Source organism: Rissa tridactyla, chromosome 2, assembly GCF_028500815.1.
Source record: "Rissa tridactyla isolate bRisTri1 chromosome 2, bRisTri1.patW.cur.20221130, whole genome shotgun sequence".
NCBI lineage: Eukaryota > Metazoa > Chordata > Aves > Charadriiformes > Laridae > Rissa > Rissa tridactyla.
The window spans coordinates 142,822,160-142,845,937 of record NC_071467.1 but is presented as its reverse complement, the minus strand read 5'-3'; the positions used below and the strand labels follow the sequence as shown (position 1 = coordinate 142,845,937).

The window sequence follows — 23,778 nt, the reverse complement described above, 5'->3', positions numbered from 1 at the left end:
TACAGCTCTGAAATTCATAGCATGGTCACTTGCCCAAGATGTGATGAGGTTTATACTCACTTTTCCATTCTATTATTACTTCTTCATCTGCTCCTTCTCAAACCAGTTTGGTCCAGTGCTCTGGACTGAAGCACAAAGTCATTTTTAATTTAAATAAAAACAGCAACCAACTTTTGAAATTGAGATTAACTGAGGGAGGAGAAATCTCTTAATGTAACAGGATCATAGTTAAAATTAGTAGTTAGTTGTTGGATATGATACCATCAATGTTCACCCTTGAGTCAGAACCTGTGTTTCTGCAGTGCCAGGTGTCTTTCCTGACCCTGCAGCTCACTCTGCATTACTACTGGATCCTCCATGGCTCCTGCAATGAGACACGTAAAGCTGGCACTGAAGCCAGTGCAGGCCTTCACAATGGTTGCTACCTACCTGAGTTAATTGACTTTCAACAGTCTGTAAGTTCCTGGCTTGTCCAGGTCAGACTGGGAGCCTAATTTGGTGACTTTCGTGGAAGAATCCATCTCCTGTTTACTCTACAGGGACTACAGGAAGATAAACTTCACTTATAGTTAGCTTTCGTGAATATTTCAAACAGTTTTGGCAGTTCTTGTGATCCTTGCAGGCATCTTGCGATGTTGGACTCTACCTCAGTCTTACTGCTTGGAATAATGTAATTCCCTGAAAGGCACAGCTTTCATTTTAAAAAGTTAGTCACTAGAATTGTCTATATTCTGTCCTTTAACAATGAACAAACTTGCAAGTTCATTTTTTCTTTGAAAGTAGTTAATGAAATCCAAAAGCTTGGAAGAAGCAATTATATTACAACACAGGCAATTAGATCTGGATTGGGAAAGAGGGACAAGGAAACTGATACTGATGTGAATGTATTTGCTTGGGGGCATCTATATATGCGTAAGTAATGTGAATAGATACTGGCACACTATTCCATCCGTTCTGCAGGCACGGACTGAGTGCCTTTCTGTATTTTAACAGCACTTAGACAAGCAGTATCTATGTATGAATAAGTACAATAATAGATTTGAATTTTAAAAGTTGGGGTTTTATATTTCCTTCAAGAACATCGCATGAAATTTCTGTTTTCGTAAAATACAAAAAAAAAAAAAAAAAAAGAACAAAACCCAGTTTGCTTAGAACAAACCCTCAATCTCTGAGACTTCATAATTGACACAAGTTATGATCACATCACAGGCTGATTCAAATGAGACCAGAGCTTTTTCATTTCTAAGAAACCTCTTCAAAAATATTTATACATTTTCAGTGCTCTGTGCATAAAGGATTTGCAATTTTTCAGCATAAATGAAGGGATTGAAAGATCGAAAGCAATGACAATACATGGAGTTCAGCACTTCATATGTGCGGTTCTACTATAATAGGAAATACTCAGTGCCTCAAAATTACGTATCATTTACATTCGAAATGTAAAGGATTTCTCTTTTTCTAGTGTAAATCTTTATCTGTGTGCTGTATTAGAGCGCTGTTGCTTGCACAGCTGTAGTTAAGGATGTATAAACATTTCTGTTATAGACATCATATTCCCAAGGGTTTATAATTCAGCTATAAAACTTAACACATGGACAGACTGATTCATTCTAGAAATTTTCCTCCTTTGTTAGCATGTTTCAGAAAGCAGCAATCTCTGATCTTAAAAAAAAAAAAAATCCTTTTAAACGTCCTGATTTAATTTGTTGAAGACTATTGATGACATAAAAATGTTCCATTTGAAATAGAGTACTTTTAAGGGCATGTGGGATAAACGTAAGACCTAGGAGGTGGAGAAAAACATACAGACTTTTGTTTTTAAGTATGTATTGGTTTTATTACAGAGTTACTTCCTCTTGACATCTTAGCAGCTTTGAAAGATATACCTTAAAGAACAATGTTTATGATTTTGGAAGGATTTAGGTGTGTGCTTAGACTTCTCTGAGGTGAAGTCCTGTTACTGCATTTTATAGAAGGGGGAATTAGGATACAAAGAAACAAAGGAGTTTGTCACACAGAATCTGCCACAGAAACTGTAAAACAGAGCACAACGTTGAACTTTGTGCTCCCAGATTGGAAGAGAACACCTTTGATTTTCTAAACACAATGAAGCTTTCACCATCTACTGTTCCGTCTTTCAGGCACCGTCTGGCCATTTTTCTTGTTGGTATGTATGTTTTGAGGTTCTGGCATGGAAGAATGAGAATATGGGTTTAACAAGTCTTCAAAGAGGCTTATGTCAAAACGTACATTAGAATTCAGTTTATGTAAGGAGAAGTTACTAGAAGGAAGAATAACACTCTTCCAACATCTGCAGAGCCAGCTTCAAGTCTGTAAGGCAGAAGGAACAGGGGCAAAAAAAGCCACAGATGGTAGATGGGGGGCAAAATAATGGCACCTGACCGAATACGCCAGATTCCATGAGATGTGAATTTTAAAGGCAGAGGCAGACAATGGAACAATGATGGACACATGCCAGTGGCTCTGTAATTCCCAGTCTAACTGGAAATTAGCTAAAAGCGTGGAATGTAACAGCAATGACAAAGGGAAACCCAGCACGCTCATTATATAATAAGTCAGATCCCTAAAATTCTTAGAATAGAATTGGTCAATGTTAGAGGCTACTTTTGAGTGAAATAATGTAACTACCACTTATAGTGACTTAAGTTCTTTGGAGACTTTAACACTTAATTTCTTCAAAATCTTAAAGAGATAAGATGTGGTTTATAAATTTTGTAGAAAATGCCTCTAACGTTAGGAAACAAAACTTGCATTGACAGTTGCTTCTATCTATCTACTGTGAAGCTTCACCTACATTGCGTGACCTAACATATTGTGGAATGTGATTATAAAATACTGGCCTAAAAAGAATTAAGATTTGGTAATCTGATCTTCCTATAGAGTTCATAATTAATTATATTTTCACCTTTTTTTCCTGAACTTTTCTGTTCAATTATCTCTACACAACAAAAACCAAGAACAGCTCTGCCTTCAGAACTCAATGCAATCTGTTTCAATTTGCAAAAGCTTCTCCACAATAATAAATCCTTACAGAAGAATAACAAAAGAGAACTAATTATCCTTGTGTATATTTGGTAGGATATAAAAAGCTTGTTCAGATCCTTCTGTCATAATGGGTTGCATTGTGAGAAAGTAGGTTGGAAAGAAAAGGTGCAGCTGAAAACAAATTCTGCTCTGCATAAATAGGACTACTACTTCATAATTCCCCAACATGGCAGTATTTATTATATAAATAAAACTTTATTCTCACAGCTAGTCCCACTACTGGGGATTTCTTGCTCTAACAAGATGGCCTCTGTACTTCCTGAGGCCAGGGTGTTTAAAAGTTTCATTGCAGGATGAGCTTGCCTATTTTGGGACTGTTATTCAGTGAAAACTTCCCAAGAAAACAAAGGGAGTGAATAGAGATGAGTCCAAGTATTTTGAGTCTGTATTTCATTTCAAGCATGACACAGACTATGGAACTGTTTACAGTTAAGACTTGGGAAGGACTTGGGGTATTTTTGTTTGGTTTTTTGTTTTTAAGGCAATCTTTGCCTTACTGGGGTTTTGACTAAAGACAAAACTCTCTTCTGATTGTCACTTCTACCCCCTTCACCTCCTGTCCCTGCACCAGCATTGCTTGTTGTAATACAGTCTGTAGCACCACTGAAAGTATATTCAAGCTCTCAAGCGCAGAAGGAACAAAAAGCTTTAGTGTTGTCATTGACAAAACCTTTCTGATGGATACAACTAAGCAATCGGGATTTAAAACTATACCTGGGCACAATGTGGATTATATATGTACGACTGTGTGCGGTTCGAATGTGTTGAGGTTGCGCTGAGGCTGTCCCCTCACCTGCATTTGATGAGTGACCAGGAGTTGGGCTCTGGGGGAGCAAGGATGGAAGCCGGATGCAAAGGGAAAAGATTTTGTACAAGTATTTGTGATATATATATAAAATCACAAACATATATATATCACAAAGGTGTATAAACCTGCCTCTGTCTCCTGGTGATTTGCAGTGATACTGCTGTGCTGGAAAAAAAAAATAAATTTTAGTTTCCCATTTTGTTTCATATTTCCCATAAATATCCCTTGATCTGTCATTACCTTTCGCCGGAGGGACCTTAGCAATCGTATCATGACAAAAACCTACGTTAACCTGCGACACAAACAAGAAGTCCTTTACCAGGTAGCAAATCTATTACACTGTCTTTAGCAAAAAACCAGCTTCCCCGGACCCCGGCATCAGGCAGGTTGTGTGTGTCCCCTCTCTCCCGTCGCCGCCCCCCCGCGGTGCGGTGTCCGGGGTCGCGAACCGGCGCTGCCGGCCGGGGGCGGGGAGGGGGCGGCAGGGGGCGCGCGCGGGCCGGCAGAGCGCCTCCGCAGGGACCGGGAACCCTCCTGGCAAATAGTTTTCCTAACTCCGCTTTATTTTTATTTGACTCCTTAATGGGGTTTATCAAATTAATTTCATTAATGAAGTGGTGGTGGAAGCTGCTTGTCTAAACCTCAGGGCCTTTTTCGTGTGTCCGCTGCTGTACGTTGCACCCGCTCCGCACCGATTTCTGCCTCTCTGGCACCATAAAGGCGCTCGGCTGCGAAAGTGCAAAAGGCAGCAAAAGTTCTCAGCCCAGCTCGGGAACGGTTAGTGCTAAGCTGAAATGCACTGCAGGTTTTGTCAGCTTCACGGGAATGAATTATATGATGCCGATTGAAGCCAATGACTGAGAAAGATCTCAAAAATTTCTCTATTTATCCTTCTGCCAAGATTAAAAATTCTTTACAGTTGCCATTTGAATGTTTCCTCCAATAAACTGCTCAGATGTTATAACTTTTATAAATATGGGGGGAGGTTATTCCTAACAGGCTTCATTGTTAGAATGTTTATCCTGACATTCAATTTATTTTTGCTTTATTCTAAATTCCCCTTCTTTTGTTTCGCTAAGCTTAATGTATTGTGTGACATCCTCTTGGCCCAGTTAAAAATACTAATAAACCTTCTAAACTGGATCACAAAAGCCCTTGTCCTCTTTTTCAGAGTACTAATAACTCTATGTTGTTTCATTAGTAAAATTACACTGTTACTGCCCTATGCCTTTCCCATCCATGACAGCTGTGAAAATACAGCCCCAATGTACATGGATGTTCTTTGTTGTCTTCTGCAACATCTAATTCATTTTCTGTCATTAGACTAGAGTTTGTTGGCATTCTTATCTCCAAACCTGTCCATATTTTGGGTTTTTTTCCACTGGAAGTAATTGTTTGTTGTTCTCTATCCTCTATCTGGTTTGTAGGTTTTCTGCCCCTATATCTCACTTCTGTTAGCCTCTTTGTACTAATTTTTTTGTCTTCTATGGTGTTTTCAACATTTATTTTCATCTAAGAATTGATTCAGTATGCAGTGTATGCCTTAGTCCAGTTCATTAATAAAGATGTTAAATAAAACTGTGACTAACGCTAATCCCTCTGGCACACAGCTGGACACTTCCCTTCCAACTCAGTACATTGCCACTCATCATTACCCTTTGCTTATGGTCTGTCAGCCAGTTTTGAGTCTATGCGATAGCGTATCACATCCCAGCTCTTTGGTGTTTGCCCACAGAGCAAGAGTTTTTAAAGAAATTACACCAAACATTATCCCTTGTCGTTTTGTTCCACCAATGATTTAGTCCATTTTCAAAAATAATCAATTTATCTGATGTCTTGTTCATTAGTCATCTCTTCTTTTGATTGCTATTTCATCTCAGCCTTTTCCTAAAACTAATTTCGCTTCCACATTGTCTATATTTTCTTCCCATATTGTCTATATTTTGTTTCTATATTGGCCGGTAAGTACTTGCCAAGATTCTCTTCCCGTTTTGGAAAACACGAAGGAAGTATGTGTATATATTTTAAGTCTAGTAAATGTCTTTAGAATGCAGAGCGAAATTAGCTAATTTTACAGTAACTTATCTACAGTAATAAGCCTGTAAAGAGAACTGAGGAAAGAGAACTAACTCTTCTTGTGTAGTTTTCCTGGAAAGAGCTTTAAAAGGTGCCTTACATTTGTTTGCTATCCTCACTAATTCCTTAAAAATTCCTTAAGATATTGAGACGTATATCAGATAGACATGTTTATTTGGTGTTTCCAGGTATGATTTTTTTTTTTTCTAAGTATGTTCTTCATTAACGTTTTTGAATACTTACTGATCAACTCTTTTCAGATGTTTCCAGTTGTTCTTTCTCCTTATGCATTTCTACATGCCAACGTTTTATTAATTTCTCAGAATTATGTTTTTGGTAGTCTGTTACTCATATGTTGCCACAGTGTCTGTATTCATTTCTTGGTTTGAAGTCTAATACTTTCTGATCAGAGGCACCAGGCATCATTATATCCTCGCATTCCTAATTCTGCCCTCCTCATGGAGTTCTGTACTGTTGGCCTGTCTGCTGTAGTCTTTCTTCTCCGGATAATGACATCGCTGATAAAATTGAGTCTCTGAGTTGCGTTTTAAAAATACGCGTCTGAGGAATTGAAGACATACTGTGAAGGGAGTAATATAAGTGAAGTAGACCTTACTGCTGGGTCTCTTGTTATTTGTATGTAGCCATTAAAGGCAAGATTTTTCCAAAATGAGAGCGAAAACGATAGGCACCTTAAGAATTGGGCTGGCATTCAAAAGTGCTTAGTGCTAAGCAGCTCCTCTTGGCTTAAGTGGCTTGATATTTTCCACTGCTTTTTGTCATGTATTACAGGTAATTTTTCTGTAACTCAACAGTTCCTTTGATTCTCATCTTAGGGTCCCAGAAATGTACCTAGTTTGGGGAGATGGTGCAGACAGGCAATAACTGCAGTAATATGAGTAATGCTACTGAGTTTTGCCACCTCTGCAGATAGTTTAAGCCAATCTCAAACCCCATGTCATTTGGCTCTGTTGCCAGCCAAAGACCTACAGGCAGTAGTTAAGGTTTCTGCAGTGGTACAAACATCACAAAATATCTTTACCTTAGGCAAATACTTATTTTACTGATTTTTATGACAATTTGATATGGAGTTTTCAGCCTGAATTTGACCACCGCCTTTTCTGTGGTAGGGTGGTAACCATAGATATTGCCATTCGTGAGAATCTCCTGTGACCATCTCCCTAAATTCATTGCAATTTTGTCATGAAAACCTTAATTGCTTCCTTTCCCACATTTCTGGCTGTGATGCTTTATGGATCTGCCTTCAGATTTCTGACTTCTTTCCTGCCATAAAGGACAGAGAAACAAGAATTTTTGCTTTTTCATGCATTTTTTTAAATTAGTAATGCAGAAACATATGGCATTGTAGGAGACTAGTGAAAACAGTGATTTGTTTCAAAACGTAAAGTTATTTGCTAGCCAAAGACTTTTCATAATTAAATTTAGTGATTCCTTTCAATAACTTATTTTAGAAAGTTTGAAGATATTATTTGAGAATTCGTGAAAGATGCTGGCTGCAGGCAGATCGTCATGTATCTATGTTCAGTGCCTGCTTGACCTGAGCGTCAAAATGGGAAGACAGGAGACAATAATCCTTGCTGATGCATTAAAATGGAGAGGTTAGATTCTGTATCTTCAGCAATACGCTGTGAATAATGAGCCTCAGCATAGGGCTGGTGCACCTGTCATTGCTGGAGGGCAAAGAGGCAAGTGGTTCCAAAGGGAACTGACCTTCTTCTTTTAGGCATCGAGTCAATCCCACATCCTAAGGCACACATTCTGCGTTAAAATTATGATAACTCTCCTGGTATTATGCTGAAGAACAGACTGGTGAGAATCTATGGAAAAAAACCCATAAAATGATGGTGATGGTGGTTTATGTGTTGTTTTTAATTAAGCCTTTATAGGAGATGTATTCTGTAATTTTGAAAGACATCCCTAAAACAATTAAGTTCTTCTCTGATTAAGATAAATTTAACTGAAGTTTAAAATAAAATTTGGAAATGTTGTTTGTCCAAATTAGCAGCTTGCTGGGTACCAAAATGTAAATGACAATATTTATCACTAACTGTGATTCACAAAAAACCTGCATCCTTTTAAATAATGTAATGTATAATACAGTGTGTATCCACTGTCTGCTACCTCAGCTGAATTTATACACATAAGATCTGATTTACAAATAGACAACTTTTTGTTAAATTATTCACATCTCATAATAATTGATCTTACAGAGCTGATCTTGCGCTGGAGCATATTTGATCATAAATTCAATGAAAGCAGCCACCATCTTTGTGATGTTTGTCCAGCTAAATCCTTCAGTGAATAAAATAATAAAGACGCCAGCTGTGTTTGTTTTATGATCACTACTGCAATAGGAGGCTGGAAATACAAATGAATAAAAGCTCTAATTTTTTGTGTTGGATTTATGAACTCAGAATCTTACTGCAAAGAATTTAAATGGAAAAAATAAAATTTTTATTTCTGCTATGTTCTCATAAATTTATTGTTTGCTTTTTTTGTTCCTAATGTTTAGGAATCCAGAATAGTTTTAAAATATTGCTGTTGTTTGGACCCAAACTTACAGTATCCAAGGAAATCTTGTAAAAATAGATGACATTTATGCTTTTCTCTCTGACACCGTTGCAAGTTAAGAATGGGCCATCATTTTTGTATTGCCTTCTTTGATTAGATTCTATAGCAATCTTAAAGCTCTGTTTACTAGTGTGTGCTGTTAGTGTGCTTCAAAGTAATTTCACCACCCTGACATAAAAAATCATACTCTGGATTATTATTGGCCTTCCTTCAGCATTATGACTTTTGTGGAATACTGTTATATTCCTTTTATTTCTTTCATATTTGATCCATAAAGTGCCCTTGAGTCAAGCTTTATTCTGCAACCGTGAGGGCATGAATCTTTCCTGAGATGTTGACAGATAGTGTTTGGTGAATTATCATTTTCTGTCAGATACAGCCTCGGTGTATACTCCTAACGAAAGCAGAGCCAGGGACTATGGTCTGGCCCCGAGGCCATGTGGCAGACCTTAGCTACAGCTGTACTAAGTAACGCTTGGGCATGCATCTCCCGTGGGCTTTGTGTGGTCCCCATGCAGCTGCAACTATTATTATGGGGGCGTTCAATATTAGTTTTTAATTCAAAATTTCCAGAATAACATAAGACCAGTGCTGCAGACCATGAGAACTGTATTTTCTAGCATACGATTGAAGGTAATACGTTGCGTGCCCTACTTGTAGGAGGCTGGTACGTGCTGCCTTTTGGGAATGGTCCCTGGCGTGGGTTGTTCCCTGAACTGTGTCGAGGAGTGGTTTTGGAGAATGCCACTTGTCATGGGACAAAATAATCCAGGGGGCAATGTGGACAGTCAGTAGTTGAGTGGTCAGGCTCTCTCCCTAGCCCTACTGAATTCGGCAATACAGGCTTCAGCAGAGAGATTCTTGCTATTCCCTGTCCCTTGCACACTTGGGCATATTCCCAGTGAAGTTTCTCCTCTCACTGCAATGCTGACATCCTTTGTCACCTAGGCCTGAAGCCTTAGGGGTGTTTTTTTATCTTTCCTTTCCTATCTCGTGTATGCAGACTGCTATATACATTTTACAGTTTGGTTTTTTTTTTATTTCTAGCTTTTACAAGATACTTCTTTCCTTCCCCAGCTAACTCAGTCACGCAGATCTTGCTTATCATAACATACTTCTCATGTCCTCTCCTCACCAGCACCTTTCTTCAGATCATATAAAAAGAACCAGTAAACTCAGTTTATTTTTTCGTGGATTATTTAGCTCCCCTCCCAACACTGGCTGTTTCACTCCATCATTTTTGAACTCTTTCTTATCCTTTTTAAAATCCTCCATATTTATGCTTTTTCCTCTGTTCCTTCACAAAGCTCTGTGTATGCTCCTATCCCCTGTTCTTATGTTAGTGATCCCTTACTCATATTTAGATCTTCTCCTGTCCCCCAGATAATTCAGGCAGACTCACAACTGCTGTCTTCCCTTCTGGGAATCAGATGGGCTTGTGCCCAGATAGTGTATTTAGCAGTTGTGTGCGGTCCTTTTGTCCAGGCTTCTTGTTCTCAGTTTGGAAGCTGCTAGGACTAGTCCTTGTCTGCGTCAAATGCCTGCTTTCACAGAAGCGTAATATCCATTTAGGACTCTAAAATGGGACACAGGTATTTATTTACCTGCCCATCTCGATTCAGTGGCAACACATGTGACCAGATGTGTCACAGAGCTCCAAGGGAAATCTGACCTGTAATGGTCACTATTATACATAAGAACTTTTATTTTAGTTCTTAAATTGCCTATGCTGGTTTGTGTCTAACTAGCAGTAACTCCCTGCTTAGCTGTCTCTTTCATGCTACTTTGACAGGTGAGGTTTTGCAAAAATAGTTCAGGATTGAGCCCTTCCCTACTGCAAGCCAATTTCTGACTGTCAAATAGCACTGCATCCTCACACACATGTGAGCACAAGCACTTAAAATCCATGCATTTCAGTAGTTGATAGCTAAAATATATGGAATTTGTTGTTTGGTCATTCATCTGCAACCTGTTTGTAATTAAATAGGCAGAAACTGTTGTGTTAAATCCAAGCAGATTTTTAAAAAGACATTTCAGTACGTGTGGATATGTAGTGTTTCACTTTTAAAAAAAAAAATCAATGCAAAATCACATTACTTTTTCTCCAAATTGCCTACTAGAGAGAAATCACTGTTTTGTCCTTCTACAATGGTCTCTGTGCCTAAGAAACCTTTGAATAATTACCCTCATTTTTTTCCCTTGTTCAAGTTCAAAGTCAGATTCAGATTTCTTTTAACAGATTGGCACAAGCATATTTGTCTCTTCACAAGTATTACTGCTGTTGGTATCAGGCACTGGATTTTCAGTCTGCCAGCTTCTCCCTACTGGAAGATGACCTAACGTTCCCTTTAGAAAGTATGTATTAATGTAAAGAGAAAGAGGGGTGTGCTAAATCAGGAAAGTGAATCTGGAGAAGGAACGGCACCTTCTGCACTACAATGCTGTTGTGAATGTGTCTGTCCATCCCCTGATCTCTTCTAACGTCACCTGAACCAGGTACTTCAGGGTCAGGGAGTTGCAACTACTTCTGTATGATATAAGTTTGTCTAAATGTGTAGGTATAATAATACATAATAAGGTATTTTTGACTGCATAGCTTTGAATATATTGCCCGTATGCTCTCATTATTACCATCTTGGTCTCCTCCTCTCAATGTTTACTAGTTCTGCATCATTTCCCTGCCAGGTCTTAGCTTAGGAGTACAGTTGCAAAAAGACCAGGATGCCTACTCGTATGTAAGTATGTAATTGCTTAGTCTCATTGGGTTCAGCCAGGCAACTCATATACATAAAGTTAAATAAATGCATATGCCTGGGGTCTGTCTTCCTGAGCTTTCTAGGCTTGGGGCATTCTCTCTGCCTCCAAATCTCTATCCACCTTTAATGAGCTGTATAAATAAATACAAAGTACTGCTGTTCGTTCCATATCCATAAAAATATATTTTATTAGCTGAGAGGTATACAATAATAGAAAAGATCAGACCCATCCGATGTTTCAGGGAGCTGTGGGAGGACAGGACAAGTAGCTGCTTCCAAGTGGTTGATGGATCTGAGGGCCCGGCAAGACAGATTTGTAGGTTAACTGTGATAAATGATCTTTGGCTTCACTGACTAAAGCAAGGTCACCCTTCTCGGGGCACTGCCTGCGTGCTGCAACCTTGCAGCAAATTCTAGTTGAAGTACTGTGCAAACAGACCAGTTCTTATTTACATTAGAATGAAATTAAGACTTTTCAAACCCGAGATGATAAAATACTGGACAAGAGGGCAGAGATTTATAAGGCAGTGCTAATGTTTATTTACTAGAACTTAGTTCTGTCTTTTTTTTTTGTTGTTTTTTTTTTTTAGTTTTCAAAAGGGAATAGGCCCAACAGGACAGCTGTTTTTTTCTTTCTGCAGTCATTTAATAAGGGAAAATAGCGGAAAGTTTGTTTACTGCCCTCGTGGCTGCACCCACTTGACAAATTTGAAATTCAGAGTTTAGTTGTTTTTTTCTTTTGAGTATTTTTTGCTTGGATTTCTTTGGAGAAAAACAATCCAGGTTGTCAAGGGTGGGAGGAGGAGAAGCACAGAGCTTTGACTACATTGTGTGCCAAAGGTTTATTTCAGCTATTTCTATGTTTGGAAGGGGGGGTTTATTCCCTCCTTTTTTTTTGGCTTATGTCCAGCCAGTGAGGAAATAAATATGTGAAGAAAGAATGCTATGGAATGTTAACTCCGCTGCCGTATTTTCTTCCTTTTATCATGCCCCAAGATTCAGTGAAGTTGATATAAATTCACCATGCCTTCTTTTAAAAAAGCATAACAGAAAGGCATTCTTCCTCTAAGAGTCAGACTGTAAAAGGTGATTTTCTTTCACTCAGTTTGGTTTAAGCCTGTAAAAAGCATTAAGTGAAAAATCTGATATATTTGTTAGGGCATTTATTGCATTACTAACTTATATTTTCAGTTCTCAGTGAAAGGTTTATAGAGAACATAAACCTTGAAGAGTTTTTGTTCAGGATTAAAGATATATTTTCCCCATTTTCTGGTGAAATAGTAGCTCATAAAATGATTGGGGTGTTGGTAATTATTTTTAGCTCTCTTTATTTGCTAAGGATATTCTGTTCAAGTTGCTGAGGTGCACGAAGAGGGCCTTTAAAAAACACTCTCCTTGATCAGACAATTCATGTCCTTTAAAGAATTTCAAAATAATCAAAAGCTTCTGATTAGATTTCATCATCGTGTTGTTGTTCTTCATTAATTACGCTTACAGACAGCAAAGATCTTCCAGTAAACCATAAATCCAGCATATTCAGTAGTAGTCTGTCGTGGTGTGAGTAGTACGCTACGTCTTCCATAATGAATAGCTTTAATACTGGGCTAATTGGGATGCTGAAAGAACTAAAATAGCTGATTGGTGGTGGCATGCAAAATCAAAAAGAAGTAATTGCTAAATTCTTTCTTTCTAGGGCAAAATGGTAGGGCATGTTCTAATTAAAATTTCTTGGGAAATATTTTTCCTGGGAAATATCTGTATCTGAGAGGAACTGCTGAAAACAAAGTGAAAGAATATGAAATATTTCAGATATTATTCTTCTAGTTTAAAGAATTAGTTGTGGTTTTAAACAGTAGCAGAACATTGTACCCAGCAGTCACGTTGCTTGGAATATCCCAGGAATTAAGGGAGTTACGTGATCATGTCACAGAAAGCCACATTCTCAATAGCTTAGAGTATGTTATCGCTGGACATACATTGTATATTTGCTGTTTAAATAAGCTTATTTTTCTTCTCTTTAATGTCTGCCGTACAGACTCCATAGTTCTTGCTTCATGTGATGCTCCAGCATATATTATCCTGGCAAAAAGATACCAGGTATCAACTGTAAACCTTATTCTGTATCAAGATGCTATAGGACAAGTGGGGAAAATACCTGCAATATTGTCATTGAACAGTATTGGCTATCTTCATGCCCTGAGCTGTCAATAGTCGGCACTGGGTTTCTTTGGAAGGTTTCATAGCCCAGCATATTTATTCTGAGGCATCAGAGCAAGAGCAAGCCTGGGTGCATGTCAGGCTGTAGAAGGACAAAACCCAGGATACTCTTAAGTCCATTGTGTATTGTTGGATTATCTACAAGCTTAGTATTTAAAGCTCAAATCAACCACATTTAATTTTTAAAGGTGTTGTGTTCTGTATGGCTTCTGTTTCCTATATGAAGCAAACCTTTCAAGCTGGATATTGCAAGCAGTGTCGTGTTGTAGAAATACAGCAATACAGAAACGGACACTAAAACATCAAATCTAGTGTGGCGTCAGGGAGAAATAGACTCATATCTAAGTTTTTGTCTTGAGCTACATTCAGTGGTGACACATACAAATGATTTTATGATCTAGGCATGACTGAGCTTAATGGCCATTATCAAATGTGAATTGCTGTGAGAGGTTGGATCACTTCGTTGTCTAGGTTAGGTATGACCGAACGAAGTCTGATGCCTCACGTGACTCATGCACAGTTTAAGTAAACGTCTTCATTCTCCATTCTGAGAAGTTTGGGAGCTGCAACTATTACGGTTCACCTACTGGGTCAGCAGATTCTTTTAAAAATTTACCAAGCGTATAAAAATTACATACCTAGAGGTAAACCTGTATTAATTAAAATAGAAAAAAAAATCCTAGTTGCCTATATTGTTAGAAGCTTCATTTGTTACGTTCACTTTTTTTCATGAAATGCTATTCATCTTGGCTGCTTTCCAGCTAATGGCATCTGTGCAACCATCAAGTGAGAATTAGTTCAGAGGGGTCAGGGTTATTATTACCTTCCTGGAATGCACCGAATGAACTTACCTCCACAGCTTTCCAAATGGGGCTCTGACCTCTTTTACATCTACAGTAACAGCAATGCCAAAGAACCAAACACTGATACTTTTACCTCTGTTCCATATCCGTGAATACTTATCATTGGTTGTCATGGCTTTTATTTTAATAGCAAACATTTCAACCACCTTTTCAGCACTTCAGCAGTACAGACTGCTGATGCTGTGATGTGGTAATATAATTAAAAGGGATCAAGCTGATTTCTAAATTTCCAAAGAGATTGTTTCATATGCCTTTACAGAAATGCTGAAGGTCTGAAGACTGTGGAGTGCAGTGTTGCGCAGGAGCACAGAGCAAGGAGAGACGCTGGGAGCAGTTTAGCAACATTAGCAAAGGATTTGCCCCAGCCCAGCTCATCTAAGAAGCCTGAGTGGCATGTTGCACCAATGTAGCAGTCTTGCTTCTAATGAGATATCAAGCTAGAAGAGTACAATTAAACTGATGGCCAAGGGAGCCGCGAGACTGCACTTTCCCGCTTTGTGTGTGTGTAGAGAGCTCAGTGTTTTTGTATCTGAACTGCTGCCAGCACCTCAATTTGGGAAGAGCAAGAAGGGCATTGGGTGTTTGGAGACACACCTCTCCTAAAGGACGTGCACAGCCCAGCACAATGTTAGGACTGCTGTTGGCAGCCCCATGCAGGTGTGGGGGATGACCCCAGCACTGAAATGTGGTTCCAGTGGCTGCGTTTGACTGTAATGTTTACTGTATAGTTTGGCTTGAAGGACCTCTACGCTGTGCTGTAGAGCAAATTCTGTATTTTGTGATTGATCAGCAACAAGTAAAATCCTGCTTCAGTGAGCCTTCAGAAGCTTTTGTCTCTCTTTGTTCATCAGTTTTAGTCCTTAGTACCCTCTGTGTAAAACACTGAGAAAAACGATAATGTCTTTACTCTGTTAGATTCTCGTCTTGAGGTGTTGCTTTATGTCTTCATCTGTATCAAAAGCTAAAAGCATCGCATCAAAACTTGCGTTTGCTTGTTGTGGGGGTTTCACGATGGCTAAATAATCTCTGCAACAGCTCCGTGGAGGCGCACCAGGCGTGTTGGGGAAGCAGCTCCTGCACGCTAGTGCTGGCACGTCAGGTCTTTGAAGACGGTAGGTGTTCTCGGCATGGCTGTAACAGCAGAAAAGTCTGCTGATGTTTAGTAAAAAGGAAATGTTACTTTTTAGGTAGGCGCTGCTCGGATTTGTGTGCAGAGTAGCTGCTGCTATTAGGGCTGCACGCGTATTCAGAAGTACAAAACTATCAAGGCACGTGAGGGCATGTCTGTATCAGCTGGTCGGAAGATAATGAATTTGCAAAGAAATCCTTAACTGTAATATACAGTGTTGGCACAGTTTTGTGTCAGAACTCAGGAGAGGCCTAAAGGCTGGGACAAGGGGGAAAGACTGCCGGCCTCAAGCAGATTTGGGTGAAAATGGGGAATATGGCCCTTATGGTGGTGCGATGGTAGGTGAGATACTGCAGGGACTGTACAGGGACCTTGTTGTTGATGGGACCATGGCATCCCCTGCAAAATGAGCTGCGAGGGTTACTGTATGGCCTGTCTGATTTGCACCAAGATGTGAAATTTTTTGTTTATTCTCTTCTTGCCGTTAAACTTTAAACTCTGCTAAGTGGAGTGATTGTTCAGGTTAACTGTGGCTTTGTCTTTCAGCACTTCATGTTGCAAGGGATTACTTAGAATAAAGAAGCAGAGCTGAGATTTCCAAGGGGAATTAGGTGCCTCACTCCTCTAGGCCGTGCTGTAAACGCCAGTTGAGAAATGAATTAATGATACGCTGTGAGAGTCGTATCTTCACATGGAAAATATACACAGTAAACGATTTTTGCTTTGGGAAGTATTTACATCATGCTGTTAGGAGTATATAGACAGCATGTTATCTCCATTTGTTTTAGTGCCCATTTGTCTTAATTATTAATGTGAATTTGAGCTGCCTTCTTCATTGCATTTAAAAGCAAATCACCCCAAGTTCAGAAGTTCACTGCACATGCCCAAAACTTTTTTTTTCTCAAGAGCTTAAACCAAACTTCAGTGATCTTAGTCATGTTCTGCTTGACCAAATACTGACCTTCCTCTGCAGTAGAAAGACATTTAAGCCTGTTTTCTAAAATTAAATCAAATTCTTGTAATCCAATGACATTTACAACTGCTCAAGTCTAGTCAGATTCATATATGTTTAAAGTGAGACAGGTTCATACGGTGTTTATTTTTCTTGAGCTAAGGCTGTATATAGCATTTGGGATTAAGTTGAAAATCAATATGTTTCACAAATGTCATCAGAGTAGGTCTGAAAAAATATTCTCACTATTTCTTAAAACAATATCTACATATTACTTAATACTCACTGCAAAAGGTTTCTCTGTATTCTGCTGTACACTACATTTTCTGAAAGTATGTATGCTGTCATGGCCAGTAACTATTTCTCAGTGATTAGTGTGACAGTAAGTGAAGCGTGAATATTGAGACTTGCCATATCATGCATGCCAAGTTCCTATATGGCCCTACTGCTGTGAGACAAAACATGCTATTATGTTTTAGACACAAAGCCATATTGTGTGAAATTCCATCCTGTCACATACTGAAGGAGGTATGTTTAAAAATCAAATCTTTTTTTTTTCTTTAGTTCTTCCTGTTAACTTTTCTGTATTAGATACTTAACTACTGAACCCCATCAGAAAATTCAGCCTTTGTCCCTATTGAGGAATCATATTTCAAACTTACATCAGAAAAATTGTTAATATTTACGGAGGAGATTTTAAAGAGACTATTGGCCAAAAAAAAAAAAAAAAAAAAAAAAAAGGAAAGAAGCAAAACCAAAGGTTTTGACATTCCAGACCGCTGAGGTTATGCACTAAATGGGTTTCTCCAGACAATTCTGATGTAGTAGATGTAATTTAAATACATGATCATACAGTGCATTTTTCATAAGTAAAAGAATAGCTTGTCCTTAAACAAAGCAGTAAAATTAGTCATGCATTCCGCTGTTAAGACTGAGAACCTTAGGAGCCCACATGCATATGCCTTTTGCAGCATCCACTGATTTCCAGAAGTGACTTTACAGAAGACGTGGGTTTTGGAGAAGAATTTTTTCATTGCTGTGCAAAGCTCCATAAACAAAGTTAGAACTTTGATGCAGAATTTTAAAGAATCAGCTGAGCCTAGCTAAAAGTGATGATTTGATCCATGGGTTACTTGGATGATCTTCTTTGGCCTGTATTTCACAGGAGGTGAGACTTGATTGTTATGGTCCCTTCTGAGTTTAAAATCTATAAATGCTTGGGAACATATTACGAATAATGTGGTGACTGGAATCTTCAAAGCACTATAGAAACAACTAACACCACCCCCACAACCCCCCCGGCACTATTCGGAGTGTTATTGGGGCAAGTAAATCTAATAATTATAGCAGATTGAACTATTTTTGCAGACTGTGCAATGAATTTATTCTTTTTTCTATTTATTAATTATAAAACCATTTCTAATTTTGATGGATTTATTCACAAGTATTTCATTAATTGATGTGACTGTGTTGCAGCCCTAGATATTTTTGTTGGGTCTATATTGTATTAATGTGTAATCTGCTGATTATTTGATACTTATCTTTGGCTTCTTGATTCATCTCAGTGAATGGGTATCTTTTTTGTTTCTAAACTGGGAAGGTGACTTTGGCTTCCTACTCAAAATATTTTCACTTTATATTAGTTAATCTGATTTTCTTGCTAAAAAAAAAATCTTAGCAATATGCCAAGACATACTGCTGGTGACAGTCAAAATGTTGGCATTACTCTCTTCAAGAGCATGGAGGAACTAGGGTGTCATCATCCGTAATTTCACCTGCGATTCAGAATTCATTAATGTTTGAATGTTCTTTTCTTTCGCTTTGCCATACTTAATTAGCATCTTCACTCTATGTATGAATCAGGTAAGGAATTCTTACATTGGAGGGTAATATTTCATTACTTATTTAAGTGAGTTCATTTTTCTGACTTAACAGAAGTTTTCATTCAAGATAGACCAAGTTTACTATGGCTCCAAAAAATGATGCAGCCACCTCTGTGGGGAAAAAATATATTGGTGAAATGATTTGCCAGGACCTCTGACCAAATAATTGGTGCAGGTGGAATTAGGCAAGACAGTTCTCATAGACTCAATATAATCACCAATCCATGGGAATTTTGGGTGTGTAGAAGAATTAATACCAGTTCTCACTGAATATTTACCTCTCCTTTTCCTTTCTTTGTTAAGAATAGCCTTTTCTCTTGGTATTTTGCTGTGTTCTGTAATGAACTTTCCTGTAATTTTCAAAGAAGCTGAATTAATTTCTATAATCTGGTAGTTTAAGGAATCTGTTGTAATTTATAGGCAATGACTGTTTCGTTCAAGGTGCCTTTGTTTTGTCATGAATTGAAAATGAAAACAGAAAAGTTATGCCCGTCAGAAACACTAAAGTTTAGCATCTGTTTAACCTAGACTAACAATTCCAAATCCTAATCCTGGGGGTTCTGTAAAATCATGGCTAATGAGAAATAATGTACTGATGTGGTCAGCACTTCTGGACCATTCATCCCTGGGAATTTCTGGACAAATATCCTGTCTGTTCTGAAAAAGATATCAGATAGGCACAATATTCAAAAATTCCTATCTAGCGTACAGTTGCTAGAAATTAAAAAGGTAGCCAGTGGCATATTTTTGGAATCATTGCAAATATCAGTGTATCATACATATTCCAGCACATAGTTTAGCAGAGATGCTTTTGCCTTTAAAGTTGGGGTTTTTTTTTCATATCGAGTGTTGTATGGCATGGACAAAAATTTGTGAAAGTTGTGTCTATGACATTTGTGACTGACTTAAAAGTTTTCACTGTGATAACTTATTTTTTCATTTAATGTTTTCAGTGTTATCTGTTCTTTGTTGCAGAAATAGTTTTCACCTGTGCATACACTGATGCTTATAAATTATGCCATGTCAGCCCAATATTAAGTATGTGAAAATAAAAGAATAACTCTGTTTAATCCATCTTCCTTGAATGGCTTTCCGGAAAGTCAGCTTGAGCTGAACAGAAATGAACATTTGCATGAAACGTGCTGCAGGATTATTGATTTTAGAGGATAACACCATCTTTTTTTGTACTGCAGGCTACTCTATCAGTTTTGGGAAACACTGCATTGAAAAATAGGAGACCTTTTGTCCACTTTGGCATTTTACCTGACAAGAGATCTTTACCGAGCAAAGGCATGGTTGAATTTATAAAGTTACCGAATAATAATAGCAACACGATGTCAACAAGATTCAGCACCTCTTTTCCAACTGCATATTACAATAATTTTGGTGGCTTTGGAAATTTAGGAGGCAGCTGTAGGTTACTAGACCCAAGCCACATCTTGCTGATTACCATTTTACTCTCTCCCTTCAGAATCTATTAATTTTAGTTTATATTTTCTTAAAATATTCCCAAGCATATAGCTCCCAGTAAAACAATTAGTTTTCTCAGACTACCCTAGGTAGCCTAGAAAAGATAATTCACTTACAATTTAATGTTTGCATTGCGTTAACATCTAATGAAGAGTCAGTCCCCTACTGTGTGGATATATGAAAAAATAAGAAGTCAGGAATTCCCGAAAGACAAATGCCTTTACGAAACATGATTCATATGTTGTGTGTTACATGTCATTGGATTTAAAAATTTGATACTTCACAAAGTTGTATGAATACTGCTGTTACTTTAAGCTTGGATTTCATGGGTTTAGGTAGTTTAGTAGTGTTTCCAGCACTGTAAAATTTCAGTCTATCAGTATGCTCAATAAAATGTAAATGGAAGAATCAAAACAGTTGCTTTCAAGATGCTGTTGCTCATGATCCTTTAGCATACTAGGCAGGGCGTATGTGATAGGGTGTATTTTATGCTCTATATTTGTAAAATGTTTACGAAGTCTGAGCTATCAATCCAGAAATAATTCATTGACTCACTAACCTGAGGAATACCTTTCCTGGTAGAGCTCCCAAACGGACTTTGTCTTTATCCTGGCTAGCAAGACTTGGTGTTTGACTGTGCTGACTGCAGATGGAATTAGTAAACAGAATAATGAGATTGTTTTTCAGGAAAACCTTCTTGTTTGTGTTTCAGGCTGAGCTATGTGAATCACGCGGAAGATCTAGCCTCCAAACTACTCCAGTGTTTCCCAAAGAACAGATTATCAGCACAGGCAGCCCTGAGCCATGAGTATTTCAGTGATCTGCCCCCCCGGCTATGGGAGTTAACTGATAGTGAGTATAACCACCTCCCAATCAATTAAAAACAAAGATGCTGGTTCATAGAGATGCACGCGTGTGTGCTAACCCTCATGCAGATGGCTTCATGGACATACACAGCCACACACAAAATATGTGAGTGCAATTGTGTAGTTTGAAATTACATAGTTAGCTTGACACAGGAAAAAATGGATTTTTTTTTTTTTTTTTGCTATCTCTGCTCTGCAGTCTGCAGCCAGCTATCTTTGTATTTGATTATGTGTGCAGCCAAGAGAATTATCTGAATTGTCATAAAGCAAAAGGAAAAATACAATTTACATATTTAGTGCTTTTCACTTTATGATACACAGTACTTCTTAACTAGCTGCGGCATACAGGATAAAAATCCAGCCGTGTTTGATTCACAGAATCTCTATCTGTTATAACAGTAACCTTTAAGAAAGGACTTGGCATTCGGAAGTCTGAGAAACACAAAGTAGACAATCAGTTAATTTGCTGAATTAGACTGTGTAAGAAGAGGATGGCAGATGATATTATTAACTGAGAATGCTTTCAGTATTTGCATACATCTTTTTATTTCTTTTATTAAACAAAATGCATTCCAGTTGACTTGGCAAAAATGTTCCTATCATCATGTATGCTGTCAGTTATCTCCTTAATAATTGTAAATCATTTATACTGTACTTGTCCATATATTTTTCCAATGTTAAAAGCACACGACTGTTTATTCTGGGGAAAATTATTATCATGCATGATATTTTTGATTCAGATTCTGTTATTAAAAATAGGTTTCACGGGGGAATAACAGTCAGCATTTTGCTTTAACTCAATGTGGTGAAGAGAAGCATGCTTGCATTGGAACAGTGTATGCTATTTTCTGCTTTCAAGCATACATCTATTAGCAAAAGATCTAAATCCAGTACTTAGAGACAAAAAGTTCAGAAGTGCAACAATGGCACGTGTCTGTGTAACTATGGCTGATTTAGAAGTTTGCTTGCAAAAACTGAGCTCAGCTTCTGAATATTAATCCACAATAGATTTTGTTTATGCCAGTGTCTGTACGAAAACTTTCATCTTCTAAAAGTTTACCATTTCCTTCCCCAACAGCTGGAATAGTTACATTTTGCACTGGTTCTGTGGCCTGGCTGCACCCTACTGCCGACTCTGCTCTGAAGAGCACTCTCCCACTTTTAGAATACGAACATTAAAACCAAACTAGGACCACTAATTTTTGTCCATCACTGTCTCTGGCATAGGCCATGTCCTTCCTCTGCAAATAGATTCCCAGTTTCCTCTTCTGCCACGCTAACCCACCACTCAGTTTGCTGACTGCGGTACTTCATAAGCTGTAAATTCAAAGGATGTCGTGTAAATTAAGGCTGTCTTTGCTGAAACTGATGCAGAGAGATTCATTTCTTCAGAACTAATGAAACATCAAGAATGCCTTTTTCCACTAAATGGAAAACAAAAATCATTCTGCAGTGGTGACATCTCAATCCCTCTGACTGTGTGATTTAGTCTAGCCAGGATTTTGAATTCTGAATTCTGCAGTAGTACTTTTCTGTTAATATGGACTTATTACCCACTTGCCACTTAGTTTATCAGTCAGTGGTTAAATCCAGTTCTATCAGTGAAGTAAATGCCTACACATTATCACTCTGCAGCAGGCTGCCAACAGAGACAGTCTTGTCCTAGTCATTAACAAGCACAATGTATGCAGAACACCAGAGGGGAATTAAAACCACAAAAAATACCTCAGGGTGGTATTTTTAATATGAGAATTTAATTTGTAATTTCACAGATTAAGAATTTTGGCTGCATTAATCCTTTTATCAGCTCACAGCAGGTTATTTGCAGAAGCATAACCATAAGGCGATATTCATTGGCAGAAACACGTCTTTGCATAACGTTAAACATCAGGAGCAGTGAAACCTTTTGAAGGGGGGAGAATAAAGATGAAAAATCATTATATTTTAAAGCAAGGTTCTTCTAAATGCCTCCAGTAAAATTTTGAGTTACAGAAAGACTGTTTCTGTGTCTAGTAGATAATCATTATGAAGCATAAATCCAGATGCAAGAAAGGACAATCCCAGTATCAAATACTACAATCATTTCTGTTTAGTATGACTTGGATATACTTGTAAACATATTTACAAAACAAAGAAGTCATATACTTTGGAGAGTTGGGAAAATGTTTACTCTGTAGTGAAATTACCAGTTTTTGTGATTCTGCTTCTCTGGGTTAATATTTTACGTTGGGAAAGACTTGCTATTGATAATTAATGAAATGTAGGTATAAATACATTGAGACTTTATGCACAACAGAAGTGTGTGTACACACAAAATCTGCTGCCTCCCAATCAAGACACCACTGCGATTTTACAAATCCCTGATGTATTCATCATGGAATATGTTTTGTCCAACATACTCCTAATGCTGAATTGCAAATTCGGTGATTTAGCACTAAAAACCAAGGAAAGGCTCTCAGGTGAGGAGGAAGAAAGAGAGAGAGGGAAAAAAAAACCACAGTGAAATGATTTTCCATCAGAAAATATTGTTTCTATGGAATCACAGTATTTCACAAAAGTATGGTGACTCTACCTACGTTGAGAAAGTCAAAAAGAAGTGTTTCATGTTCTCTTCTTGTTTTGACTTTTGTACTATGAATTTATTCTATGTAATATATTGCAGGATAACATTTTGATCTTCTGTTTTATTTTTAAAATGTGTGCAAAATAAGTTCCTGTGAGAAGCAAAATTTTGATTTTTTTTTTTTTGTTCGGTTTCAAGTCAAGGCATCATTTCAACTGAGTTAGAAGTTCAGTTTCCAGATGAGCCATCATGTAGCCACTTTCATTTTTAAAAAATATTACATTAAAAAGTTGAGTTGTGCAATTCTGCCAAAAAAATATTGTCTGGGAATACAACACAGTTGATGAAGAAACACAGCCTTCATTCATCTCAGACTGGAGCAGTAATCTGTAGGTTAACTGCTTTTAGTAAATATGTGTACTTCTTATTTTCTGTTGAAGAAAAAAAATTAGTCCTCCCCCTTTTCTGCTTTCATATTTGAGAGCTCATATTGATTTATTTTCATAGAATATATGTTTGCATAGAATGTGTGTTACC

The 23,778-nt window shown here is 37.8% G+C and overlaps 1 protein-coding gene across 1 annotated transcript in view; it reads left to right on the top strand.

Annotated features, from left to right (window-relative positions):
- Window positions 1-23,778, top strand: part of CDK14 (cyclin dependent kinase 14) — a 328,196-nt gene that overhangs the window by 235,929 nt on the left and 68,489 nt on the right. The window contains exon 13 of the mRNA XM_054190745.1: window positions 20,525-20,664. Coding sequence (XP_054046720.1) covers window positions 20,525-20,664 — 140 coding nt within the window. The remainder of the gene's footprint in view (window positions 1-20,524; window positions 20,665-23,778) is intronic.